The sequence below is a fragment of the Cucumis sativus genome, unplaced genomic scaffold, assembly GCF_000004075.3.
Source record: "Cucumis sativus cultivar 9930 unplaced genomic scaffold, Cucumber_9930_V3 scaffold53, whole genome shotgun sequence".
Classification (NCBI taxonomy): Eukaryota; Viridiplantae; Streptophyta; class Magnoliopsida; order Cucurbitales; family Cucurbitaceae; genus Cucumis; species Cucumis sativus.
Window position 1 is genome coordinate 129338 of NW_022279553.1, and position 26535 is coordinate 155872.

The 26535-nt window shown below is 34.4% G+C and overlaps 1 protein-coding gene across 7 annotated transcripts; it reads left to right on the forward strand.

Annotated features, from left to right (window-relative positions):
* The first annotated feature begins 986 nt into the window (after nucleotides 1-986).
* Nucleotides 987-26535, forward strand: LOC116405987. 7 transcript variants are annotated; one of them, XR_004219075.1, is made up of 15 exons: nucleotides 1007-1627; nucleotides 3433-3461; nucleotides 3597-3999; nucleotides 4092-4134; nucleotides 4219-4304; nucleotides 5030-5123; nucleotides 6141-6281; nucleotides 6363-6463; nucleotides 6923-6982; nucleotides 7948-8044; nucleotides 8120-8209; nucleotides 8296-8354; nucleotides 8707-8772; nucleotides 8859-8935; nucleotides 26338-26535. XR_004219075.1 is itself a non-coding variant. In XM_031889702.1 (6 exons), exons 3-6 carry the CDS (start codon nucleotides 3956-3958, stop codon nucleotides 5172-5174), a joined length of 318 nt encoding a protein of 105 aa, XP_031745562.1. In that variant the 5' UTR covers nucleotides 1005-1627; nucleotides 3433-3461; nucleotides 3597-3955; the 3' UTR covers nucleotides 5175-5406. The 7 variants fall into 7 exon arrangements, 2 of the variants coding, with proteins under 2 accessions (XP_031745563.1, XP_031745562.1); XR_004219076.1 differs by lacking the exon at nucleotides 26338-26535 and adding an exon at nucleotides 21253-21416; XR_004219077.1 differs by lacking the exon at nucleotides 26338-26535 and adding an exon at nucleotides 14707-14724.

The following is a 26535-nucleotide window of genomic DNA, read 5'->3' on the forward strand; positions in this document are numbered from 1 at the left end:
GAAATTTATGGACCAAGTTACCGTGGGGGGGAATTACGTTGAATGGTTTGTCCAATTAAAAATTTCCATTACTTTTATGGTACCCTTATTGTCACCATTCGTCTCTTTTTCTATCACTCGAGATCCCTTCCTTGCCTTGCCTTTATCCAAATTATTGTCTATTTCTTGTAGCCAGTGAGTCCATCTAGCTTTGCTTAAAAATGTTAATTACCAAAACTTTAACTACGCCTTAATAATGCCTTTTATTGTTTGTTTTGTTTTTGTTTTTTTTTTCTTTTTTGATTTAACAGTTAAAATCTATGTGTTGGTATAACGTACCACAACGTATCTATTCTTATATTGCTATATCTTATTTACTTCAAATCAATGTCTTACGAGCTAACATCTTATTTCATGAATATACGCACTTACATTCTCACTTAGCGTGGCTCTACTTTTCATATTTCAAACTCACAAGTGAGAAGAGTGTTGGATGTTATGTTAAATTTACTCTCTATCCATTAGCTTAAGCTTCTATATGTATTGGTGCTTTCTTGATACACTCAAATATTTCTCTTTTATTACTTGTTTTCTCAACTGATATGTATCATAAGACCTTTTACATGTCTTCATCAACATGATACTTAAAATACAAAGCTCAACCTCTTTTTTGCCACTCCATGGCATGAGTATCCTGGCCCATTAGTCATTTTTCTTGAAAACTTAAACCAGGTTATGGAAGACATATTTGAGAGTGTTTTTAGAAACTAGTTAACAAAATTGATTTTTACTAATAAATGTTTTGTTAAAAGTGATTTCATGCATATTAACGTTCGTTTGTGTCTATACTTTTAAAAGTGATTTTGTAACATAAAAAGTAATTTCCAATGACTCGAAAACATGTTTGGAACTTAACAGAGGTAGGAAAAATTCAAATGCAAAAATAGACATGGTATGTTGGCTTGGTCTTTTTAGTCCCCAATTTTATAGAAATAGGTTTATTGGTCCTTGAGTTTTCGAAATGTACTCTTTTAATCCTTGAGTGCTTAATGTTATACTGGAGACTCTCAAAACCAATTTTTAGAAGAAGTTATTCTACCTTAAAAATGTATAAAGTTATACTGGGGACTTTCTAAACCAATTTTTATAAACTTAGAGACTAAAAAGGTGCATGACCAAATGGGTCTATTTTTCTAAACCTGGAGACTAAAAATGTACATTTTTAAAACTCAAGAACCAAACACACGTGTTCTTCAAAACCAAAACTTGGGGAGTAATTTTCCTAAAAAATTTAAGATAGTGCCAAATGTCATTTAGCATGTGAAATAATTACGATTTTCATTTTTCATTTGAGGAATATGCCTTCAAATTTTTTTTACATTTTATTTTTGAACACTAACAAACATGCATCAACTTTTGACTTCCATAATCCCAAATATTTTTTATGTATATTTTGAGATCATATTTGAAATTCTCCTACTAGAGAGCTGAAATTGTTGAATGGATAAATCAAGGGGGAGGCGAGGTTGTTGAAGATCACATGAAGCAGAAAGTGCACTTCACTGTTGAATGTCATGGTGGGATACCAAGGAGTACAGACGTTCATAGTACTTATGTGTCAAGTCATCGGGTTCGATCATGTTTAGAGGTAAGCGATAATTAATTGTCTTATTTGTGATTTCCGTTTTAGAGCTCTACTATTGGGTTTTGTTTGTGTTTCCCTTTTTGGACATAAAAGTCCACACAAGGTTGAATAGCATATTTTGTTTCATTTAGCCACTGCAAGTTTGGATTGTGTTTGGGTTGGAGCTTTGAATTTTGAGGGACTTTAGTTTTTGTTGAGCCACGCTCTTATAATATGAAGGATGGATACTGTTTTTTCCAAAACCAAACGCACATCAGTTTTCTAAGATTACAACAACTGTCGTCCCAGTGTAAAAAAAGGTATCCTCAAACCAACCAAAAGAAGGGGAATATGTGAGCAAGATTTATAGTTAATAAATCATCAAAAGTAAATTAGAGTTGGACTCGAGAACTCTTGCTGATGTATAGGAAAAGCAGACAAGGTATGGGAATATAAATTAAAACAGCCTTTAGATGAAAAGGGCTGCTACAACTGATCCTACCTCAAATGGCGGTACCGAAATATAGGACTTGAACCTCAGTCTTCTCCCTCGCCCGTTGTTCTTGGCAATGTTAAAGTATCTCAATTCGTACACATTCATCTCCTTGTTTGAAGCAATAACTCAAAGCCAATCTCTAATGTTGTGTTTCTTGAAATTCTTCTTAGCCAAGTATTTAAGATTCCTCTTGGAGAAGTAGCTATTGGAGTTGATGTTGATCTTGTTCTTGTCCTGAGTGATAGTGACTGAGTCATCAAGTGTCTCTGCCACCCCAGCTTTGTTGGTCTGATGAGGTGATGGCCATGATCTTGTCCTCAACTGGCATCACACAATCAAATGGTCACATCCTTATTTTTTCCCTTTGGGCCACCAGATGCGGCTGGTCGATGACTCATTCTGCTTCTGCTCTACTACTTGTTTCCCTAACTCTGCATCTGTATAGAACAATTGGCATAAATGGTGGATACTATTAAATTGGAAAATGGAGATTCAATCAGTTCTATCATTTTGACCTTTTGATGTTTAGGGGAAGGTGGTAACATAAATTTACCTTCTCAGACTATCCATTAAGGTTGGTCTGAAAAGAAAAGGGTGGTCTATCTTGGAAAACATATTTGGTTGTTCTCTTTTTTCTTCACTCTGTCTACATTTTGGAAATATGAGTGCTATCATTGTGTGAGAGGTTTCTTTATTGACAAAATTAATTGGAGTTCAACATTTGAAGAAGTCTTTCTATGACTGTCCCTTGAACTCCAAAGGTTTGCACTCCATCCCTGTGCCAAACAAATAGATGCTTCTTATATATTTTTCTCTGGAATTGAGAAAGTATTGATGCACACTTCTGTTAAATGCGTTAAATTACGGCTTTGAAGCCAATTTTGAATGGATAGCTGGCGTAGAAACTGCCATTATTGATGAAATTTGATACTACTGATGATTTTTAATTTTAATTTTATATTATTATTAATTTCGTAGCCTAATTATGTTTAACTGATATTTGAAATGAGAATTGAATATTTATCTTGTTTTTATTTGTTTACTGACTATTTCAAATAAACTCGTTATGAAGGATGGATGTTTGTGGGATACCAATGGGCACATTTTCTATTCTCCTCTTCCTTGCTGTGTCCCTTTGCCTGGATTTGAAAACATACGGTTTTGTGTTTCACAATATGATGACAAAGACAGAGTATTGTTAAGAAATCTGTGTTTTGTACTTGGGGCCAAGTTTGTGGAGAAGCTGACAAAGAAGGTAACCCATCTAATATGCAAGTTCACCGATGGGACAAAGTATGAGGCTGCTTGTAAATGGGGAAACAATGCATTACAGCTGAATGGATATATGAGTGTGTCAGCCAGGTACCTTTGCGATTTTGTTGCTTTTCAATTATATATGTTCACGTACATGCATATCCTGATAGAATTCTAGACCCATTGTGTTGATATTTCTTCTCTTAGATATGGAATGATTTTGTTTGAATACAAAACTTTCAGAGAAAGATTGTCTCTCTTGATTTGTATCGCCCAAAAGAAGTTAAAGCTCAAGACAGAGCGACAGGCTTATGCACTGTCAGCCAATTTCCTACTCAAGCTGCCCCAATGATAGCCAATGAAAGCATATCCCAGTTTCCTATCCATTCTGCCATTCCGAGAGACCAATCAGCTGGAACTAACAGTAGCTTTATAGGAGCAGCTGAACGAATAAGTTCTACGAAGAAAAGCGCAAGTTCTTTGACGAAGCCATAGAAAAGCATTCACTTTTGTTGGAAACAGATCCACTCAATCTGACTGCATTTTGAATTCCACAAAACAAACTACATCAAATTCTTCTGTAGTAACTTCACACGTTCCTGATGTCGCTTCCGCAATTGAGGACTTGTTGGAGCAGACAACTAAGGTAAAATCTGGTTTGAGCTACAATTCCATTACTTCATTCCATTTTTATTTTATTTTTTCCTTCAAATCCTTTTGTTTTCCTTTCTTTTTAAGATTCAAGATCAGAAGTCACCTGGAAAGACTGGCTGCGATAAAAGTATATCCTTCTATTAGGATTGATGTTTTTTATGTTTAAACTTTTGGTTTCGTTTGCATTTGGTTTAATCCTTAATGGTACCAGATTTTCCTACCAGACTGTTCGCTTGTTGGTCAAGACCATTCAGAAACTTCTCCAATTGGTGCTTTATCTAACCAGTGGTCAAAAAGGTAATTTTTGCCGTTGTCTCCTTGATCTTCTTATGGAAAGACCATGCTGAATTGAAGTGTTTAACAAGAACGGTCGCTGCCTGGAAATATAGTGAGACCATTCAACGAAGTCGTTATGAAAGAGTTTATTTTCACTATAAGAGAAATATTTTTTTTATATTCTTTTAGTCTCTACTGATGAATTGCTTCCTAGAACAATATAATTTATAATTTCTTTCAAAATAGGTTCGTTTGAGTAATAGTGTTAATTATAAAACTCAAATCACACCGTTTGCAATGCTTGAAAACCAGTATTCACAAATAAATGCTATCCTTGAGCATTAACTTTTTTCATGGGACATTTGCAAAAATGGTAAAACAAGTTATAACTTTATTATTTGTGAAAATGATCAAATAAAGTCCAGCCCACCCATATAAAAGCTGGATTTGATTATTTTTGCTATATTTTCAAAATCACAAACCTTAAAGACATTTTTGCAAAATACCTAAACTAATTTGCCACCCAATATAGTTTTCCTTTTTCATTTTAGAAAAACCAGGTTTGGAAATAAAGGCAGTAGGTTATTTCTTTAAAAACTAGCCATTAAATATCCCTGTATTCTAAGTGGATCTTAGCATAATGCAAGCTTTAGTGTTTTTTCGAGAAAGACTATTATGTTCGAACACAATTCAATTTTGCCTTTGTAACTTGGTTTTTGAGACCTTTGTGTCTTGTATTTTCTCAGAGCTGAAAGAAAAGAAGATGTCGGCAATTCTACTACTGAAGATGGGACTGTGGGCATATGTGATGGCTTTAGTGAAACACAAACAGAGTCTCAGGTGTGTGCTATGCAATCCAGAAGGGGGAATGCAACTATACCCAATTCATAATTGTATTTGAACACTAATAATTTTAGCACAAATTCCATCTTTCCATTCTCTAAGACATAAAACCTTATCCCTCTCACTCTATACCTTGGCTATAGTGCTCTTGCAACATATTAAAATTCTCGTAATTAAAAATTCATACACAATTTAAATTAAATTAAACATCAAGACCCCTAATGAATATGAATCTCTGTTCATTTTTCTTTTTATTAATAAACAAAAGTTTTTAGGTCCACTTCTTTCAACAACCTCCTCAGGGATCCTTAATTATCTCTTTCCATGTTCATAACTACTCTAGTCATGCAAAGATTAGGGTTCATGGCCAATCAACAATTAATCTGTGATCAAGATATTATAAACGTTATTCACGATAAAAAATGAAAAGATTAAGAGCAAATAATGAGATGCATTACAAAGAGTAATTCATAAACTTTGTCTTCATCTATCCTAGGATTAAGAGTTTAGCTACCCCATACTTCACAATCTAAACAACAAAACTCAATACAAAACCCATAACAAAAATTAAAGGAGAAGAAAAAGAAAAAGAAGAAGAAAAGCTAGTGATTCGTATTATTATCAGACTGTGTATAACAGTATGTTTTTTTAATATTCTTTGTTTCCAGCTCCAGTGTACCAAAATATTATCACAAACTCCACAATCCTTCTCTTTCCAATCCCTAAACTAAAAGATAATAGATTTAAACAATAAATCAAGTTATTCGAGGTACTTGGATCCTCCCTTCTTGAGATCACAATCTCAAGCCCTAAAACCCAAATATTGCTTCTCTTCTCCATTCCCTATCCCTCTATTTATAACCAAATATAACCCACTCCCTAACTATTTATGCCCTCATACCCAAATAACCCCTAATACCGATCCTATTCGTCTCAAGGTGGTTTCAAAATGTAGACCATTTTGGAGGGGCGGTGACTGCATTTTTACCATCTTATTTAATTTCATCTATGTAGAATGCCATAACTCACAGGTTGATGACGGTGAATGGGAGCTGTATCCACAAGTAACTGGCTCTATGCATTGGAAATGCTAAATACTTTGGCGGTGGTATGAAAATTGTGCCAAATGCCGATCCTTCCAACAGGAGTCTAGAGGTATAATTCGTTTCTGTGGGATTTTATTTGATCACTTTTTCCTTCCTTGTCTTCTTAACTATGTGATGCTTTTCTTTGCAGGTAGTAATTCTTCAGGATTTCAAGTGGTATGACTTTATTCTGAATTTACACAAAATATACAATGGGACATATTTGACGGTGAAAAACGTAACATCAAGAAGGTTAGTCATCTCTTTAAAAATTATAATGTGCCTAGATTTTCCATTTTGTATTTCAATTTTCTCTCTCCAACGGTCTGTTTTATGTTGGAGACTTGTGGAAGCAGAGGTGAAGAAACTATAATTGAACTGGATTTGCATGGAGCATTGTGATTTTCATTTCTGTCAAGTTTTTGCTTGAGAAAAACTTACACTCAAACTTATATGGAGATGCTTTATTTACCTAGCAGAGAAGCCCTAAGAAAAGTAATATTGTTAAGTGTCTTCGTGAGATTATGTCTTTCGGTAGTGTTGAAAGAGCTGCTGTTTCTAATTTTGGTTCATTTCTTGTTATGGGAGATTGGTTTAAGATATGGAATAAATGTAGTTCATTTCAGGGTAATAATGTTGGCAAAGCTTTTTAATATTCCTTCACACAACCATGGTTCCCTTTATTCAGTCACCTTTATTTTCTTGTGGCAGGCTACATTAAGATATATCAAGGTTGGAGACCAAAGTTGAGAGGCTAAAGTCCTTTTACATGTATTGGTGCTTTCTTGATACACTCAAATATTTCTCTATTATTACTTGTTTTCTCCACTGATATGTATCATAAGACCTTTTACATGTCTTCATCATGATACTTAAAATACAAAGCTCAACCTCTTTTTTGCCACTCCATGGCATGAGTATCCTGGCCCATTAGTCATTTTTCTTGAAAACTTAAACCAGGTTATGGAAGGCATATTTGAGAGTGTTTTTAGAAACTAGTTAACAAAATTGATTTTTATTAATAAATGTTTTGTTCAAAGTGATTTTCATGGCATATTAAAGTTTGTTTGTGTGTATACTTTTAAAAGTGATTTTGTAACATAAAAAGTAATTTCCAATGACTCGAAAACATGTTTGGAACTTAACAGAGGTAGGAAAAATTCAAATGGAAAAATAGACATGGTATGTTGGCTTGTCTGATTCTTACTTGTTTTCTTTTATTTATTTTTTTGAAAAAATTGATGAGATATGAGATTAGTTTGTTGTTGATTGTTCTATCATTATGGTTTTGATCTTAACTATCTTTTTCTCTCTCTCTTTGGTCTTTTGTGTTGCTTTTGATTCTATATGTTCTTAATTTTAATGTCTTGGGTCTTTGTCGATGGTGGAGATTAGAGATGCTTGTGTTCTTAAGAAGATAATGGAAGAATTTTTTATTTGTATTATGTGAGATTGTTTTGAGTTTCATTTTGCATTTGTTGGAATGGAAAGAAAAATTACTCTGTTATCCATGCATAGTTAAGTTTTAGCTAAGTGTCTTCGTGAGATTATGTCTTTCGGTAGTGTTGAAAGAGCTCCTGTTGTCTAATTTTGGTTCATTTCTTGTTATGGGAGATTGGTTTAAGATATGGAATAAATGTAGTTCATTTCAGGGTAATAATGTTGCAAAGCTTTTTAATATTCCTTCACACAACCATGGTTCCTTGTATTCAGTCACCTTTATTTTCTTGTGGCAGGCTACATTAAGATATATCAAGGTTGGAGACCAAAGTTGAGAGGCTAAAGTCGGTAGTACAAGTTAAAGATATGGAGATTGCAACAGTTACACGAATAGTACAATCTCGAGACTTACCTAAATTCTATGATTTCTCTCTATTTAACATTGAACAAGGAAGTTCTTTTCCACAGGAAGCCAAAGGTAAGGTTGCTTTTAAAGCTCAAATTGACAAGCTACAGTAGGAAAATGTTGAACTCCAGAGAAGGGTTATTGGCAATCAGGTTATGGTAGTTGGATGCTGTGAGATAGATACTAGTTTCTATGTAATAATTTTAGTACTAATGTTGTTTTCTGTTTGTGTGCAAAGCAAGTAGGAACTCAACAAATACCTGAGGTGAAGAAGAAAGAAAAGGAGTACATCAAATTGTGTGTGAGATACCTTTTAGTTATTTTTCGGTTCTAGGCTCAAGTTGGACTCTGTTAGAGGTGTTTATTATTTACAGCTGAGATAGGAGCTTTTGTATGTCTAAACCAAGTCTTAAGGGAGAAAAAGAAAGAATTCCTACCAAACCCTTCCACCAAGACCATAGATTCAGGTTATATAGGAGTTTTTGTATGTCTAAACCAAGTCAAGTCTTAATGGAGAAAAAGAAAGAATCTATATCAGGAACGGAGATAGTGAATTTGCTACAAGTATATTTTAGTTATTTATCAATATTTTACCCATAATGGATCATTCCTTTCATTTACTGGCTTTTGTAATGTATGATATGAACAGAAAGAGGGGTGACGACATGGAACTTGGAATGGCAAGAAAACTGATAACGATTTCTATAAAAGGATAGTATGTTAAAACCTCTATTTTAAATGTTTGTGCATGAGCATGATTTAGTGTTAAATAAAATATTCTCATAATTGTCTCATGGTTAGGTGGATGCTTATGAAGTTAAAAATCAAGAATTGACGTCAGAGAATGCTTATTTAAAGACATTGACCAGTAAATGCAGGTTTGCAACAATTTTGTTATTGTCTGTGTTTTAAGTTTACTAAATTTTTATCAAATAAATTTTGGAAGGGGTGGTGAGCATGCAATAAAACAAGTTTGTAGAATGCATCTATTCCGTCTTATTAATTTTGTGATATTGAGGTTTTTTGCCATTTTTTTATTGAATTATTTTTGTGAATTTTAATTCTTGAAGTTCATTGTTTTATTGGTTTATTTGATAGACAAAAAACCCCCTAAATTTGTATCAGATATGGTTTTAGTAATTTGTTTTCTTAAGATTCATCCCTTACATTTTGTTTAGTTAATTATTCCTTGTTTGGTATAATTAATTTTTTTTTGAATTATTTGTTTGTTTTTATTTTTATTTTTTTGTTTGAAAGAGCTTTTGTGATCAAATTTCTTTAACTTTGTTTGATCGATGATGAATGAATGAGAATAGAGGAAGGCCATAGTAGTTCGCAAACTAAATGAGATGACATGTTTAACACTAGTACTACTCATGCATTGTTGATACTACAAACTGAAGAACATTAGGTTTTCTTATAATGGACTTGAGATATGCGGCATCTTTTGGAAACATTACATTTTTTTCAGTCAGTTATGCAAGCATGACTGGTATTTTTGAATCTCATTAGTCTATTCGTAGACATTTGACCCTTCTGGATGTTTATAATTGTAGTTTGTGTTTACTCCATTTATTCATTTGATTTTCAGAATATTTGTACAAGTTATATTTTATTTCTTCCTTATTAAACATAATTGATTTTCTTTATTGAACTTGGCCTACACAAGCCTGAGATACTTAAGGGCATACATGATATGTCACGTTTCTACTTTTAAGGACATCAATGATTAATCAGCCATAATTAGGAAGAGCTTTAGAACTTAAAATCCAGAACTCAAATAAACATATATCCTTCTACAAAGTTGTTGAAAAACGTCTTGTTATTCATACCTAAAATTTTCAACTTCAGATTCCAACGGATGTACTCTACAGCCCTCTGGAAGTTCACATTGTTCAGAACCACCTGTATTCTGACCTTTCTTGCTTTCTACCGCCAAAACGCAACTCTCGTTACTCAAATTAAATCAAAAACCCCAACTTAGAAAATAGACTCAAAATGAAAACTTTTAAGACTAATTTCACTCAAAACACTCGAGTGGATTGTGAGAAACTTAATACTAAATTTGGCCTATTTATAGAGTTCATTGCATGAGTACAAGTTGACACCTCATCCTTGCTTAAATTCACCTTAAACCTTCTTAAGGAACCTCCTACTTACTTTACACCTTAAAATGCATGCTAACAAGGTTTTACACCTCACTAAAACCTTAAACCGCTTGCCCTTATCATGCCACATAGTTGTCCAAAACGCATAGTTAACTTCCAAGGTCATCTCACCTAGTTTCTCGCCCAAACTACATAACCCAACTTAGAAAAGTTATAACTTAAAATCCATAACTCTTTTGACAAAACTTTCTTCTACAAAGTTTCTCTAAATGTGGTTTCTTCCCTAAAAAATTTTTCCTGAAATTTTGAGGGAAGAAAACGCCAAACGATGCATTCTGTAGCGTTCTATGAGTGTAGCTTGCTCAGATTCACTCGCAAACTAACCCTCTTGCCTTCTTTTGTCCAAACGTCAACTTTCTCATATCCAAAACGTCCAGCAACCTTCTTCAATAAACTAGACTCAAATTTTGAATTTTCAAGTCTAGATTGAGTGTAATTTTTCGAGTTGTGAGAAACTCCTTTCTGAAGTTAGCTAAAACACCTAACCTCTTTAATCCTTCTTTCTTGCCAACCTTAAACACTCAAAACCCTTTCTAACCTCTAAAACCATTTTGCCAAGTCAACCCAATACGCCTAAAAAGTACTATTCTTTGATATTGAACCAAAAACTTTCCTTCTTTCAAACCTCTTAAACTCTTTGAAAAAGACTACACTACCCAAGTTTGGGTCCTACATAAAGAAAGAAGAAGATAGACTCAAGATATAAAAATAAGGAAGTTAATCATCTCGAAAGAAAAGATATAAGGAGAATTTCATTTTGATGCCTCTTGATCTTTAACTGATCTTCGCTATTCCTTTCTACCTCTTTCCCCTTTATGTGGAAAGACCTGGTTGGATAGCCATAGGTCCAAGGTTTCTAGTCTTTTTACTAGTTTGGAAAAGCCAATTAATTCAGTTTAGTAGAGGTGTAAAACGGAGATTGCTTGAGTTCGACGAATGAAAGAGAGCTCGTACCCGCAGCTTTTCCTTGATTCTGCACTCTTGTGGGTAATAGGCTTTCCTTCCTTGTCGTAGGTTCCTTTTGTTGGGACTTTTTCCTTCCCTCCTTCTTACTTGTTCATCATACCATAGTAATAAGAATTTCTTAGAAATAAGCTACTTTCTCTCCTTCAACTACTGATCAATTAGAACCTCGCGTCTGCACGCACCTTGTTTTTAGGACTTTAGGAAATGGAAGAATGTTAGATCGAATAATTTGACTTTATGTACACTAAGACAAGTGAATGGGTGTCTATCTTGTAGCTTTTCTTGATATACATGAATATAGGACAACCATAGAGTAGATGAGATTAGGGGAAGATTCTTGAGACCTCAACCTTTGCCGCGACTATCAATATTCTTTGAACCTCTTTTCTTGCCTTTGTGTCGTTAGTTTGGGAATCAGGAAGAAGCTAAGCAAGGCATGAAGAAATTATTAACCATTCTAGATGTCATTCAGGTTGGATGCCAAATACGAGAAAACCTTTCTGAAGAGTATGAATGTGAAATTCTCATAAGCAATGAGATAGCCACTAGCTTAACCACCATGAGCCACACCCCGTGGGTCGATCGTACCCCTTCAATTCTTTTTCAACCTCAAAAAATTGAGTGAAGCATCAAAATGAAATTCTTTCACTTCGTTTTCATCTATTTTCTAGAGAGCTTTACAAATAAGGTCTTCAACGCAGAACCTAATTACAAACTGGTACAATTGTCTTTCTGTAAGAAGGTATCATGTCCATTTATCACAAGAGATCGACTTAGAAGTTCAAATGCACTTAAATAATGAGAAGGATCATTATGGGTAGTGCCAAGAGGCACAATTCAATATGCGTGAGAAGCGCATTTAAGAAAAAAGGTTTGATTCAGTAAAAAGTTGGACAGTGTATAAAATTTCGTAAAAGAAATTGTTTTTTATATTTATTATTATTATTATTAATATTTTAAAGAAACTAAATACACTATAAGAAATAATATTTATACAAAACTTCAGAACCACATATGCATAATGCATATTACAACTCATCTAAACTGCCAAGCAGCACTTAAAAAATTCATCAACAATTGTAGTCATGATTCAAGAATCTAAACACCTTGAACTCGGCTTTTATAAAATCATTGTGGAGTTCTAAGGAATATGGCTGGGATTATGTGGCTTCTGTTGGATCTTCTGGGGGAATTCTTACCAATGTGGACAACAGTAAAATATCTGTAACAGAGGTCATTAAAAGACGCCTCTCTTTGTCAAATCAAATGCCTCACTTTGTGCAAAAAGGTTTGTTGGATCACAAATGTCTATGGCCCTTGTGGTTGCAGAGAAAGGAAATTGGTTTGGCCCGAATTGTCTTCCTTGGCTGATTGTTCGGTCGTGGCCTTGTGCATAGGTGGGGATTTTAATATCTACTGCGTTCCCGGGAAAGATTTCCTTTTGGCAGAAGTACTAGAGAATGTCATTATTCAATAAGTTTATTGACATGGTTTCTCTCATGGAAATTCCATTGCAAAATGGAAGGTTCACTTGGTCTAGAGACGGTAATTCTCGTTGAAGATCATTATTAGACAGATTCTTCATAAATCAGACGTGGGATGTTTGTTTTGAAAATTCTCGGGTTTCTCGAAAAGCACGCATCTTCTCGGATCACTTTCCTTTATTCTTGGAGGCTAGTTCTTTTCTTTGGGGTCCCTCTCCTTTTCGGTTTTGTAACAGCTGGTTGGTGTCCAGTGATTCTAATCAGATTATTGTTGAAATAGTGAGCAACTCTAACTTCCAGGGATGGGCTGGTTTCATTCTTCATGAGCAGTTGAGATCAGTTAAATTGGCAGTAAAAGCTTGGAATATTGCTGCGCAAGCTAAGGTAAAAAAAAAACAGAGAAATCCTTGATGTCAAAATTAGAAAAATATGATTCTGTGGCTGAGTTGATTGGATTAAATCAAGAAGAGTTGAATTCTAGAGCTGCTTTGCAAGCGGAATTACTTAGTATTTATCAAAACGAAGAGCGTAATTTTATTCAGAAGAGTAAACTCAATTGGCTTTCTTTGGGTGATGAGAATACGAGCTTCTTCCACCGGTTTCTAAATGCGAAAAAAAGAAGGAACCTCATAACTGAATTAAAAAATGATGATGGGGTTGTCTCGACTTCATTCCGCGACATTGAAAGGCTTGTGCTGGAATTTTTTGAGTCACTTTATACCAGAATTCCGGGGGACAGATTCATCCCTATTAACAGTAATTGGTCTTGTGTTTCCTCAATTCAGAATGAGGCTCTTGTTACCCAATTTTCAGTGGAGGAGATCTTTAAGGCATTAAAGGCACTTGGCAACAATAAAGCTCCGGGCCCGGATGGCTTCACAGTGAAGTTCCTAATCACCCAATGGTCTATTTTCAAGGATATCTTCAAATCACTAATGTATGATTTCCACAGAAATGGAAGATTAAATGCTTGCATCCAAGAAAACTTCATTTGTTTAGTGCAGAAAAAAGAGAATGTGACTCTAGTCAAGGATTTCCGTCCAATCAGCCTTACTACGTTAGCATACAAGGTTGTTGCAAAGGTTTTATCTGAACGTCTAAAACAAGTTATGGATGCAATTATAAGCCCCACTCAAAGCGCCTTTATTGAAGGTAGGCAAATTCTTAACCCAATATTAATTGCTAACGAGGCCGTGGAAGATTATAGGGCAAAACGGAAAAAAGGATGGATTTTAAAACTTGACTTGGAAAAAGCCTTTGATAGGGTGAATTGGAACTTTTTAGAAAAAATTTATCTTTGAAAAAGTTTAGTTCCAAATGGATATCATGGATAATGGGCTGCCTAAAAATCCAAAGTATTCAGTCTTCATCAATGGTAAGCCTAGAGGCCGGATAACAGCATCTAGAGGTATCCGTCAAGGGGACCCTCTCCCCCTTTTTATTCCTCCTAGTAAGTGAGGTTTTAGGAGAAATCATAAACAAGCTTCATATTAACAGCCAGTTTGAAGGTTTCCTTGTTGGCAAAGACTTGATCCACCTCCCTTTGCTTCAATTTGTCGATGATACTCTTCTCTTTTATTCCAGCTTCCGATTATATATTTAGGTCTCCTTTGAGAGGCTACCTCGACAAAAGTTTTTTGGCAACCAGTCATTGATCGAATTCACAAGAAACTTGAAAGGTGGAAAAGATATAACATCTCTAGAGCGGAAGACAAACCTTATGCAACTCAGTTCTGGTTAGCCTTCCTACATACTACCTACTTTATTTTCTGTACCTGAAAATGTGGCTGCCTCTTTGTTAAAGTGAGTTTTCGGAGTGAAGGAAAAGGTCTGCAATACTCCTTGAAAGACAGGGGAAGCAGAAGATTGGTGTTCTATATTCTGGTTTGCTTATTAGTATTTTGTTGTTGGAATTTTGGATTAGGAGGTTTTCTTTGTTTGATGTTTGTGAATTATATGTAACGTGACTCATTTTCTGAGGTTCACGGTTTGCTTATGTTGTAAGTTGTGTTTGAATTGTCAATATAATAGAAACACTACATCAGTGTTCTATCGTGATGTCATCCTTGGAATGCAATGGCTGCACACGTTGGGGTAACTGAAGTGGATTGGCGGAAACTCACTTTAACTTTCATACAAAATGAAAAGAATGTTGTTATAAGGGGTGACCCGAGTTTGACAAAGACTAGAGTGAGTCTGTAACACATGATGGAGACATGGACACCATCTGATTACGGTTTCTTGACAAAATGTCGAGCTATGGAGGGAGGAATGACATTTACCGAACTATATGGAATTGATGATGTTCCTACATTTCAAGAGTTACTACAGCAGACAATTTTGGCTATCCTAAAAATCCAGCAACAAAGAAGTGGGAAGTGCTTGTTAGTTGGAAAGGAATACCACCTCATGAGGCTACATGGGAGAATTGTGATGATTTTACACAAAAGCTTCCTCATTTCCCACCTTGAGAACAAGGTGTCTTTGGAGAGGGAGAGTAATGATAGACCACCAATTGCAATACAATATAGCAGAAGAAAGACAAGTGGAATTGCACGTGCACAGGTGATGGAATTGGAGGAAGTGGAAACCACCTTAGTGGGGACAACAGTTAGTTACAGGGGGAGGTTAAAAGGGAGAGATGGAAGGAAAGATGGGGGTTGGTTAATCAGTTTATGGAAGTGGAGGGGCTGTATTTTCTGGAGAGCAGAATTACAGAAGTTGTTCAGTTACTTTAATCTTAGAAAGTGTTTTCCATTATCGTAAACTACTTTTGATGTTTGAATGTTTTATTTTGTACTTGGTTATTGTCTGTAATAGTACTTATTTGTTCTGTGTTTTCAAGACTGGTTTGAGTATTGTATTCTGTAATAGTTTGGTTGCTTAATGAACAAATAAGAACCATTACTTGGTGTTCTATCAGCTTCTCAATCAAGCATTAACATCTCAATAAGGTATTATACATGCAATCAAACAATCACAACATACATACCATTTACTCAAAACGACCTAAAACATGCTCAAAACGTGTCTAAGTTTCACTTGAACTTTCAAAACGACCTAAAACAGCTTACGTGTAGGTTCGTAACTCATAACCTACGAAAAAAGTTCAAACATTGTGCAAAAAGCACTACAAGACCCAAAATTGCAACCAAGTGTGTAAGTGCAACAAACTTAATTCAAACCAACCTAAAACGTGCTCAAAACGTGTCTAGGTATTACTTGAGTTTTCAAAACGACCTAGCAAATCCTAAGTGTAAGTTCGTAACTCATAATCTACCAAAAAGGTTGAAAAAAGCATTTCAAGACCAAAAATGACAACCAAGTGCAACAAACTTAATCTAACCTAAAATGTATTCAAAATGTGTGCAAGTATCACTTGAATTTTCAAAACGACCAAGCAATGCTTAAGTGTAAGTTTGTAACTCACAACCTACCAAAATTTCAAAAAGTATGAAAAAAGTACTTCAAGACCCAACATGTCAATCAAATGTGTGTAAAACTTAGTTTCAAACCAACCTAAAACGAGTTCAAAACGTGTCTAAGTTTCACTTGAACTTTCAAAACGACCTAACAAATATTCAATACAAGTTCATAAGTCATAACCTAGCAAAAAGTTCAAAATTTTTGAAAAAGACACTCCAAAACCCAAAATGTCAAGTGTGTAAGTGCAACGAACTTAGTTCTATACAAACCTAACAAGTATTGAAAACACGTATAAGTTTTCAAACACCCTAACAACGCTTAAGTGTAAGTTTATAACTCATAACTTACCAAAAATTTCAAAAAGTGTGAAAAAAAATCTTTCAAGACTCAAAATGGCAACCATGGCTGTATGTAAAACTAACTTAGTTTGTAACAACCTAAAAGGTGTTCAAAAAATGTTTAAGTATCACTCGAACTTTAAAAACGACCTAATAATGCTTTAGTGTTACTTCATAACTCATAACCTACCAAACAGTTCAAAAAATGTAGAAAAAGCACTCCAAAATTCAAAATGGCAACCAAGTGTGTAAGTGCAACAAACTTAGTCTCAACTTTAAAATTAGTGCGAGTTGGGAAATGTATTAACTCAAGCATGATGTACAAACTTGAAACGACTTACATATTTATTCACCATCACATAAAAACAGTAATTAAATATAGATAACATGTGTAAATAAAGGGAGAATCACCTTTCTAGCAGTAGCTTTAGAGTAAGACCAAACACCATCCTCCTGCTTGTAAATCTGCTCGATTGTCTACTTTGTTCTACACTCGTCATTTCACCGTCTCAGGCCATCCATTGAATTGGCCACCCAGCCTTGGCATACAAGAGTATGTCTCAGCCTGTTAACAAATACCACTAAAACTAAGCAAGACGAAGAAAAAAGTTTTCAAAAAATTACCTAACTTTTAGGTCTTCATGTGACCTTTAAGTACTTCTGTCTTCTCCTTCAACTCTTTGACAGATTGCTGAAATTATGTGTTTCTACAATGTTTACCAGAACATGAAAGATTCATTACGAAATAAATTACCATGAATACAAACCATGAAGAAATAGTAAAAATCAATACAAAGAAAAAAGTTCACTTGAAAACGACCTAAAACAGTATCACTTGAACAAAATGTGTCTAAGTATCACTTGAACTTTCAAAACGACCTAAAACAGCTTACGTGTACGTTCGTAACTCATAACCTACGAAAAAAGTTCCAATAGTGTGAAAAAAGCACTACAAGACCCAAATGGCTACCAATGTGTAAGTGTAACAAACTTAGTTCAAACCAACCTAAAACGTGCTCAAAACGTGTCTAGGTATTACTTGAGTTTTCAAAACACCCGCAAATCCTAAATGTAGGTTCGTAACTCATAATCTACCAAAAAGGTTTGAAAAAAGCATTTCAAGACCAAAAAATGACAACAAGTGCAACAAACTCAATCTAACCTAAAATGTATTCAAAACGTGTGTACGTATCACTTCAACTTTGAAAACGACCAAACAATACTTAAGTGTAAGTTTGTAACTCACAACCTACCAAAATTTCAAAAAGTGTGAAAAAGGTACTTCATGACCCAAAACGGCAACGAAGTATGTAAGTGCAACGGACTTAGTTTCAAGCCATCCTAAAAAGAGTGCAAAACGTGTCTCAGATTTCAAATCGACCAAACAATACTCAAGCGTAAGTTCGTAACTCACAACCTAAAAAAATTTCAAAAATTGAAAAAAAGTACTTCAAGACCCAAACATTTCAATCAAATGTGTAAGCAACAAACTTAGTTTCAAACCAACGCAAAATGTGTTTAAAACGACCTAACAATCCTTAAGTGTAAGTTCGTAACTCACAAGCTAACAAAAAGTTCAAAATGCGTGAAAAATGCACTTTGAGACCTAAAATGGAACCAAGTATGCAAGTGAAACAAACTTAGTCTTAAACAAATCTAAAAAAATTTCAAACCGTGTTTAAGTATCACTTTAACTTTCAGAACGACCTAAGAATGTTTATTTGTAAGTTCGTCACTCATAACATACCAAAAAGTTTAAGAAGTATGGAAAAAAGGAAACACTACAGGACCCAAAATGGCAACCAAGTGCGCAAGTGCAACAAACTTAGTTCCAAACCAACCTAAAAAGTGGTCAAGGCGTGTCTAAGTATCACTTGGACTTTCAAAACAACCTAACAAAGTTTAAGTGTAAGTTGGTAACCCATAGCCTACCAAAAAGTTCAACAAGTGTGAAAAGGGCACTTCAAGACCGAAAATGGCAACCAATTGGATAAGGTCAACAAACTTAGTTTCAAACCAACCTAAACCGAGTTAAAAACGTGTATAAGTTTTACTTGAACTTTCAAAACGACCTAAAACAGCTTACGTGTAGATTCCTAGCTCATAACTTACGAAAAAAGTTCAAATAGTGTGAAAAAAGCACTACAAGACCCAAAATGGCAAACAATTGTGTAAGTGCAACAAACTTAGTTCAAACCAACCTAAAACATGCTCAAAACGTGTCTAGGTATTACTTGAGTTTTCAAAACGACCTAGCAAATCCTAAGTGTAAGTTCGTAACTCATAATCTACCAAAAAGGTTGAAAAAAAGCATTTCAAGACCAAAAATGACAACCATGTGTGTAAGTGCAACAAACTCAATCTAACTAAAACGAATTCAAAACGTGTGTAAGTATCACTTGAATTTTCAAAACGACAAGAATGCTTAAGTGTAAGTTGTAACTCACAACCTACCAAAATTTCAAAATGTGTGAAAAAAGTACTTCAAGACCCAATGTCAATCAAATGTGTTTAAAACTTAGTTTCAAACCAACCTAAAACGAGTTCAAAACATGTCTAAGTATCACTTGAACTTTCAAAACGACCTAAAAAGCTTACGTGTAGGTTCGTAACTCATAACCTAGCGAAAAAAGTTCAAATATTGTGAAAAAGCACTACAAGACCCAAAATGGCAACCAAGTGTGTAAGTGCAACAAACTTAGTGCAAACCAACCTAAAACGTGTCCATGTATTACTTGAGATTTCAAAACGCCCAAGCAAATCCTAAGTGTAAGTTCGTAACTCATAATCTACCAAAAAGGTTGAAAAAGCATTTCGAGACCAAAAATGACAACCAAGTGTGTAAGTGCAACAAACTCAATCTAACCTAAAATGAATTCAAAACGTGTGTAAGTATCACTTGAATTTTCAAACGACCAAGCAATGCTTAAGTGTAAGTTTGAACTCACAACCTACCAAAATTTCAAAAAGTGTGAAAAAAGTACTTCAAGACCCAACATGTCAATCAAATGTGTTTAAAACTTAGTTTCAAACCAACCTAAAACGAGTTCAAAACGTGTCTAAGTATCACTTGAACTTTCAAACGACCTAAAAAAGCTTACGTGTAGGTTCGTAACTCATAACCTACGAAAAAGTTCAAATATTGTAAGAAAAGCACTACAAGACCAAAATGGCAACCAAGTGTGTAAGTGCAACAAACTTAATGCAAACCAACCTAAACGTGCTCAAAACGTGTCCATGTATTACTGAGATTTCAAAACGCCCAAGCAAATCCTAAGTGTAAGTTTGTAACTCATAATCTACCAAAAGGTTGAAAAAGCATTTCGAGACCAAAAATGACAACCAAGTGTGTAAGTGCAATAAACTCAATCTAACCTAAAATGAATTCAAAACTGTGTAAGTATCACTTGAATTTTCAAACGACAAGCAATGCTTAAGTGTAAGTTTGTAACTCACAACCTACCAAAATTTCAAAAATGTGAAAAAGTACTTCAAGACCCAACATGTCAATCAAATGTGTTTAAAACTTAGTTTCAAACCAACCTAAAACAAGTTCAAAACGTGTCTAAGTATCACTTGAACTTTCAAAACGACCTAAAAAAGCTTACGTGTAGGTTCGTAACTCATAACCTACGAAAAAAGTTCCAATAGTGTGAAAAAGCACTACAAGACCCAAAATGGCTACCAAGTGTGTAAGTGTAACAAACTTAGTTCAAACCAACCTAAAACGTGCTCAAAACGTGTCCATGTATTACTTGAGATTTCAAAACGACCAAGCAAATCTAAGTGTAAGTTCGTAACTCATAATCTACCAAAAAGGTTGAAAAAAGCATTTCAAGACCAAAAATGACAACCAAGTGCAACAAACTCAATCTAACCTAAAAGTATTCAAAACGTGTGTAAGTATCACTTGAATTTTCAAAACAACCAAGTAATGCTTAAGTGTAAGTTTGTAACTCACAACCTACCAAAATTTCAAAAGTGTGAAAAAGGTTCAAGACCCAAAACGGCAACGAAGTATGTAAGTGCAATGAACTTAGTTTCAAGTTATCTTAAAAAGAGTTCAAAATGTGTATAAGCTTTCAAATGGACCAAACAATACTCGAGCGTAAGTTCGTAACTCACAACCTACCAAAATTTCAAAAAGTGTGGAAAAAAGCACTTGGAGGCTCAATGTGTCAATCAAATGTCTAAACAAACTTAGTTCCAAACAAACACAAAATGTTGTTTTAAATTAACTAACAATGCTTAAGTGTAAGTTCGTAACTCACAAACTAACAAAAAGTTCAAAATGAGTGAAAATGCACTTTGAGACCTAAACTGACAACCAATTATGCAAGTGAAACAAACTTAGTCTTAAACAAACCTAAAAAAATGTGTTTAAAACTACTCTAAAGCACACACAAACACTCTCCATCTCACTCTCTATCTGCCTTGTTTCCAATTTAATTCGGTATTCATTTGGGGTTATTGTAGGTTCATATTTAGAAATAGTCATTCATGTGGTGATGCAAAATCCCTTTTATGTATCTAATACTAAAATCACAAAAATCATCTTGGACATGCAACACAACAAACTAAATTTCCACGGAAGCCTTTGCTGACACAATGGTAGACAAAATTACTCAAACAAGAGAGAAGGACTATAATTAATTAACAGAAGTACAAATCAATATAGGTGCACAACCTATATATGAAAATTATTTTACATATTATATTAAACATTGAAAATTCTTTTACGTATTTTTTTTTTTTTACGTATTCCTATTGAAGAATCTCATTTGAGCATTTTGTGGTCAATTTGACTTGACAGAAACAACAGAACTTTCAATTAGAAGGAAGCAAGATGCGCAGTTTTTTTGAACTGCTGTTTTTTTTTTTTGCTTCAACTTGCTATAAATTAGAGATGTTTTCCACAACTACTTCGGCTTGGAGCCCTCTCGCTACTCCTTATGTAATTTTAAGAAATAGATAAAATCCAAGTTAAACTAGATAAGTGGAAAAGATATCTTTTTTTTCTCTCTCCCTCTTTACCGGCTGCCATGCTGGGTGAAGAACTCTAAGCACCTACTAGGCAAGAATGGGTTTTGCTTAGGCAAGAAAAGCGGAGAGGATCCCCACGAAAACTCTGAAACCGGGGGATCTCGGCGCGCATTTTACTTGACCTACGCGGCTGGCTTGGCTCCCTCTTTTTTTCTCTCTCCCTCTCTACGGCTGCCATGCTGGGTGAAGAACTCTAAGCATCTACTAGGCAGGATCAGGTTTTGCTTAGGCAAGAAAAGCGGAGAGGATCCCCACGAAAACTCTGAAACCGGGGGATCTTGGCGCGTATTTTACTTGACCTAAGCGGCTGGCTTGGCTCCCTCTTTTTTTCTCTCTCCCTCTCTAAAGACTACCACGCTGGGTGAAGAACTCTAAGCACCTACTAGGCGGGATCGGGATTTGCTTAGGCAAGAAAAGCGGAGAGGATCCCTACGAAAACTCTGAAACCTGGGGATCTCGCGCGCATTTTACATGACCTAAGCGGCTGGCTTGGCTCACTCTTTTTTTGCTCTCTACCTCTCTACAAGCTGCCATGCTGGGTGAAGAACTCTAAGGACCTACTAGGCGGGGTCAGGTTTTGCTTAGGCAAGAAAAGCGGAGAGGATCCCCACGAAAACTCTGAAACCGGGGGATCTCGGCGCGCATTTTACTTGACCTAAGCGGCTGGCTTGGGTCCCTCTTTTTTTTCTCTCTCCCTCTCTATCGGCTGCCATGCTGGGGAACTCTAGTGACCCACTAGGCGGGGGTCGGGTTTTGCAACCCTCAGCAGCTTGGTCGTATTCTTTTGTTTTTATCGGCTGTTATGTTGGGTGAAGAACTCTAAGAACTTGCCAACTTTGCTTAATCATATTTTGCTTTCAAACAATCTTATACAAATGTGTATGACCAAAAGAGGGATTTGAAATTAATATAAAAAATGCATTAGAATATGGCAAAAAAGGGGATTAAAATTGAGATAAAAAAGACAACCGCACATATTATTATGTACATAATTCACAATATTCAGAAAATGAACCAAGTGTTCTACTCATTTCTAAGCTATCAATATATGCATTTTCAACATATGTAACATATTCAAATAAAAAATACAATCACAAATCCGAGCTCCGTTCTCATGCGTTAGGCATACATGCTTTTTTATGCTAAAAAGCGAACTAGACATGGTACTTATTCTAAGCATAGAGCATTGCAAAAGTTTCTAAATTTTGACATTTTTAGCAAAATTTGCAAAATGAAAATTTCCCAAAGGACATGGAATGTGCAAGGCTACAACCCACCCCCCACTTAAAAATTTGCATTGTCCTCAAAGCATTTTAAGCAAGATTCTACGGATGGAAAAAAAAAAGAAAAAAGGAGAACAGAAGACCTCCCCTTGTAACCTAGTTTCTTCATGGAAGCTTGCTTGCAAAGATCCCAAGTTTGGTTATATTTCATTTTCCTTTATTCTACAAAAAGAAACAAGAATTTGCATCCGATTTTATTTAAAAGGTTAAACTAAAAATTTTAGAAAAATGTGCAGAATTGTTTAAAGCTCGGTTGCATTTTCTAAGCATCACTTGAATTATTAAAACGACCTAACAAATATTCAATACAAGTTTGTAATTCATAACCTACCAAACCTTTTGTAAATTACATACATCAATAAAATTACTTCTTATAGGGGGGGGAAGAAACTATGTTTTAGGGACAGATGGCTCTAAAGCACACAAACACTCTCCATCTCACTCTCTATCTACCCTGTATCTAATTTAATCCAGCATTCATTTGGGGCATTGTAGGTTCATATTAAAAAATAGTCATTCATGTTGTGATGCAAAGGCCCTTTTTATGTATCTAGAACTAAAATCACGAAAATCATCGTGGACATGCAGCACAACAAACTGAATATCCATGGGAAGCCTTTGCTAACAAAATGGTTGACAATAATTACTCAGACAAGAGAGAATGACTATAATTAATTAACAGAAGTACAAATCAATATAGGTGCACAACCACCAAGCCCCCAACAAAAGGAACAATAAACTTCAATAACAAAAGAAAGGTAGTATCAGGACTATCCTTACCTTGTTATCGAAGAAGATACCTTGGCTCTGGAAAGCCCGATGCTCTGCCTTACAACATTCAATTACCCCAGTACTGTAGTGTTTCTTCAAAGTTTGGGAATCTACCTAAAACATAAAAATATATATTACAACTTGAAAACCTCCATGTCAGAAACTTTACTTTAATTATCAAACCAGATGCTATGCAAGAATTAGTTAGCAGAAACACAACATAAATAGTAATGATATTCTTTGGGGAGGGGATAAAAGCATCTTTCATCATAGAAATAAGCTTAGCAGTTAGCAACCTTTATATAAGAAGTTAACACCGGTTTGATTACTTCTTAAAGTTCAGCTACGAAATCTGGTAAAGAGAAAGACCTAATCCATAATGTTAAAGACGAAAAGACCAAGTCAGATTCCTTTATTCAAACAGGTTAGTATCACAGCTCCAAAGGAAAAAACTTACGGACCTCTACGACGAATTTCCTTGAATGATGTAGCGGCACCTTGTTCTTGAAACACAGTTTCATTTATGTTGTGAAAAATAAGATCGATAAATAAAACTTTCGGCTACAATTAGCCACATAAACATAAAGTTGTGACATGAAAACAAAAGCTAACAGATAATTAACTATACAGTTTGTAGGGAAAATACCAAATAGCCCATAATCAAGATCACAACTGAAGCAAACAATAATGTGTAGTTTATCATTTCCAACCAAATAGTTCAATAACAAATAAGGTCAAATGGCCAAATAATATGTCCTTTCACATAAATATTTACTCCTGAATTTTTTGAAGGATAATGTTATCGCTTCTCTCCGACGTTTCACAAAAATTCTTTTACATATTATATTTTTGTTACATATTCCTATTGAAGAATCTCATTTGAGCATTTTGTGGTCAATTTGACTTGAAAGAAACGGCAGAACTTTCAATAAAAAAGAAGCAAGATGCCCAGTTTTTTTGAACTGCTGTTTTTCTCTCTTTTTTTTTTTCTTTAACTTGCTGTAAATTGGAGATGTTTTCCATAACTACTTTGGCTTATGTAATTTATCTTCTCCCTAGATGCAACCATAAATCAAACAAACTAGATGAATAAATTTACACCACAGAAATCCATCCTATGAAGACTTGAGCGGAGAAAGATGGGATAAGGACAAAGCATAGGAAAAGCAAATACCCGATGGGAAGTAAACTGATAAAAAATACTTTGTGTTGAGAGTAATATATCCCGAACCAATTTTCTGCCAGCCATTAAGATTTACCCACTGCAACTCTGACACAAATATTTTCTTATAAACAATAATTAACACAATCTAATTGGTATCTTATGGATATAAAAGACAGCATGGATCCATATTGGAAGGATTTCAAATTAGTCTACGAACAAAGAATTTTGAAGGATTTGTGATCAACTAAGGAGCTCTCGACTTTCTCCGCTGGAATTTCAAATTAGGCAGGCATGATTGTCACTCGATCGACAGTTGAGAAATCTGGCGCTGTTAGGGCGATTTTGAGGAAGACGAAGAAGATAAGAGAATGGGAGAGGACGAGAAAGTAGAGAGAGAGAGAGAGTCGTTAGAGAAGAAGTAGGGGAAGAAATTTGAAACGTGAGTGAGAGAGAAGGGGAGATGAGGGATTAAAATATATTTGAATTATTTGTGATAAAACCCATTTAAAACCCAAAAAAATTTCTTTATAACTAAAACAAATATTTTGTTTTTAAAATTTAGACTAAAAAAATCAAATTTTACGAGATAAAATTTTCAGTAACGATAAAGCAAAAAATATATATTTTGTTTTTCAAATAATTATAATCCAAAATTTTCAAGAAATGTGAAATTTCATTTAATAAGATAAAAACATTAGTTTCCAATTTTGGCAATGGATGAAAGTATTAGAAATTGAAAATAATTGTTAGACATGCATGTTAGCCGTCACCACAAACCAATCCAATTTTTCATTCAAAAATGTTGAATTTATAATTAATGGTTCTCGAAACATTCATACAATTTTTTTTTTAACTTAACTTACTTAGTTTGAGTTTTCTTACGATGTTCATGTCGATATTATACGAAAAATTGTCTTAAATGATAAAATTGCTGAAGATATTCACAAATATAACAAAGTTTTACCGTCTGTTAGTTACTGATAGAACATGTACTAGTGGTCTATCAATTATCCTCTATGGTTTTAGTTTAGTGGTTATTTATCAAGCTCTTAATAAATTAAATAGTGATTTAACAAATATAATGTAAAAGAATATTCCAAGAATAACCTTGGAGTATCACTTGAATTTTCAAAACGACCTAACAATGCTAAACTATAAGCTCATAACTCATAACCTATCAAAAAAAGTACAGATAAAACAAAAAAACTATTTAAATCTTAAAAAATGAAAAGAGAAGAAATAAATTTTAAAGTATATGTAAATTTTAGATATTAAGTAAAAAAGAGAATATGTAAGTTGAATTTTAATCGGTAAGAATATGGATGTTTAGAAACAAATTTTTAATTTTTTAAAAGTTGATTTATAATCATTTGATTTCTTTAAATTCAACAACATAAACATAAAATGATTTGATTTTGAATTTATCACACCTTACAAATATTTTTCAAATTTCAAATCAAGAGATACTAAGTTTGTTGACTTACCCACTTGATTGCCATTTTGGGACTTGTTTAAGACTAAGTTTGTTTCACTTGCATACTTGGTTGTCATTTTAGGTCTCAAAGTGCATTTTTCACGCATTTTGAACTTTTTTTTTAATGGGCTTTATAAAAAATAATTCAAATGGAATTGGCAGATGGCTGAGGGCCTTCGTGAAACGTGGGAGAGAAGCGATAAGAATATGTATGTCTTAATGGTCATAGAAATTTATTATGCTTGGTTTTTGCTTGAAAAGTTTTCTATTATTTACTTTATTGAACACACACGAGCACCCGTACATCTGGATTTGTAAGAATATGTATCGTTATAAGGTTTCCATCCATCTTTCTTATGC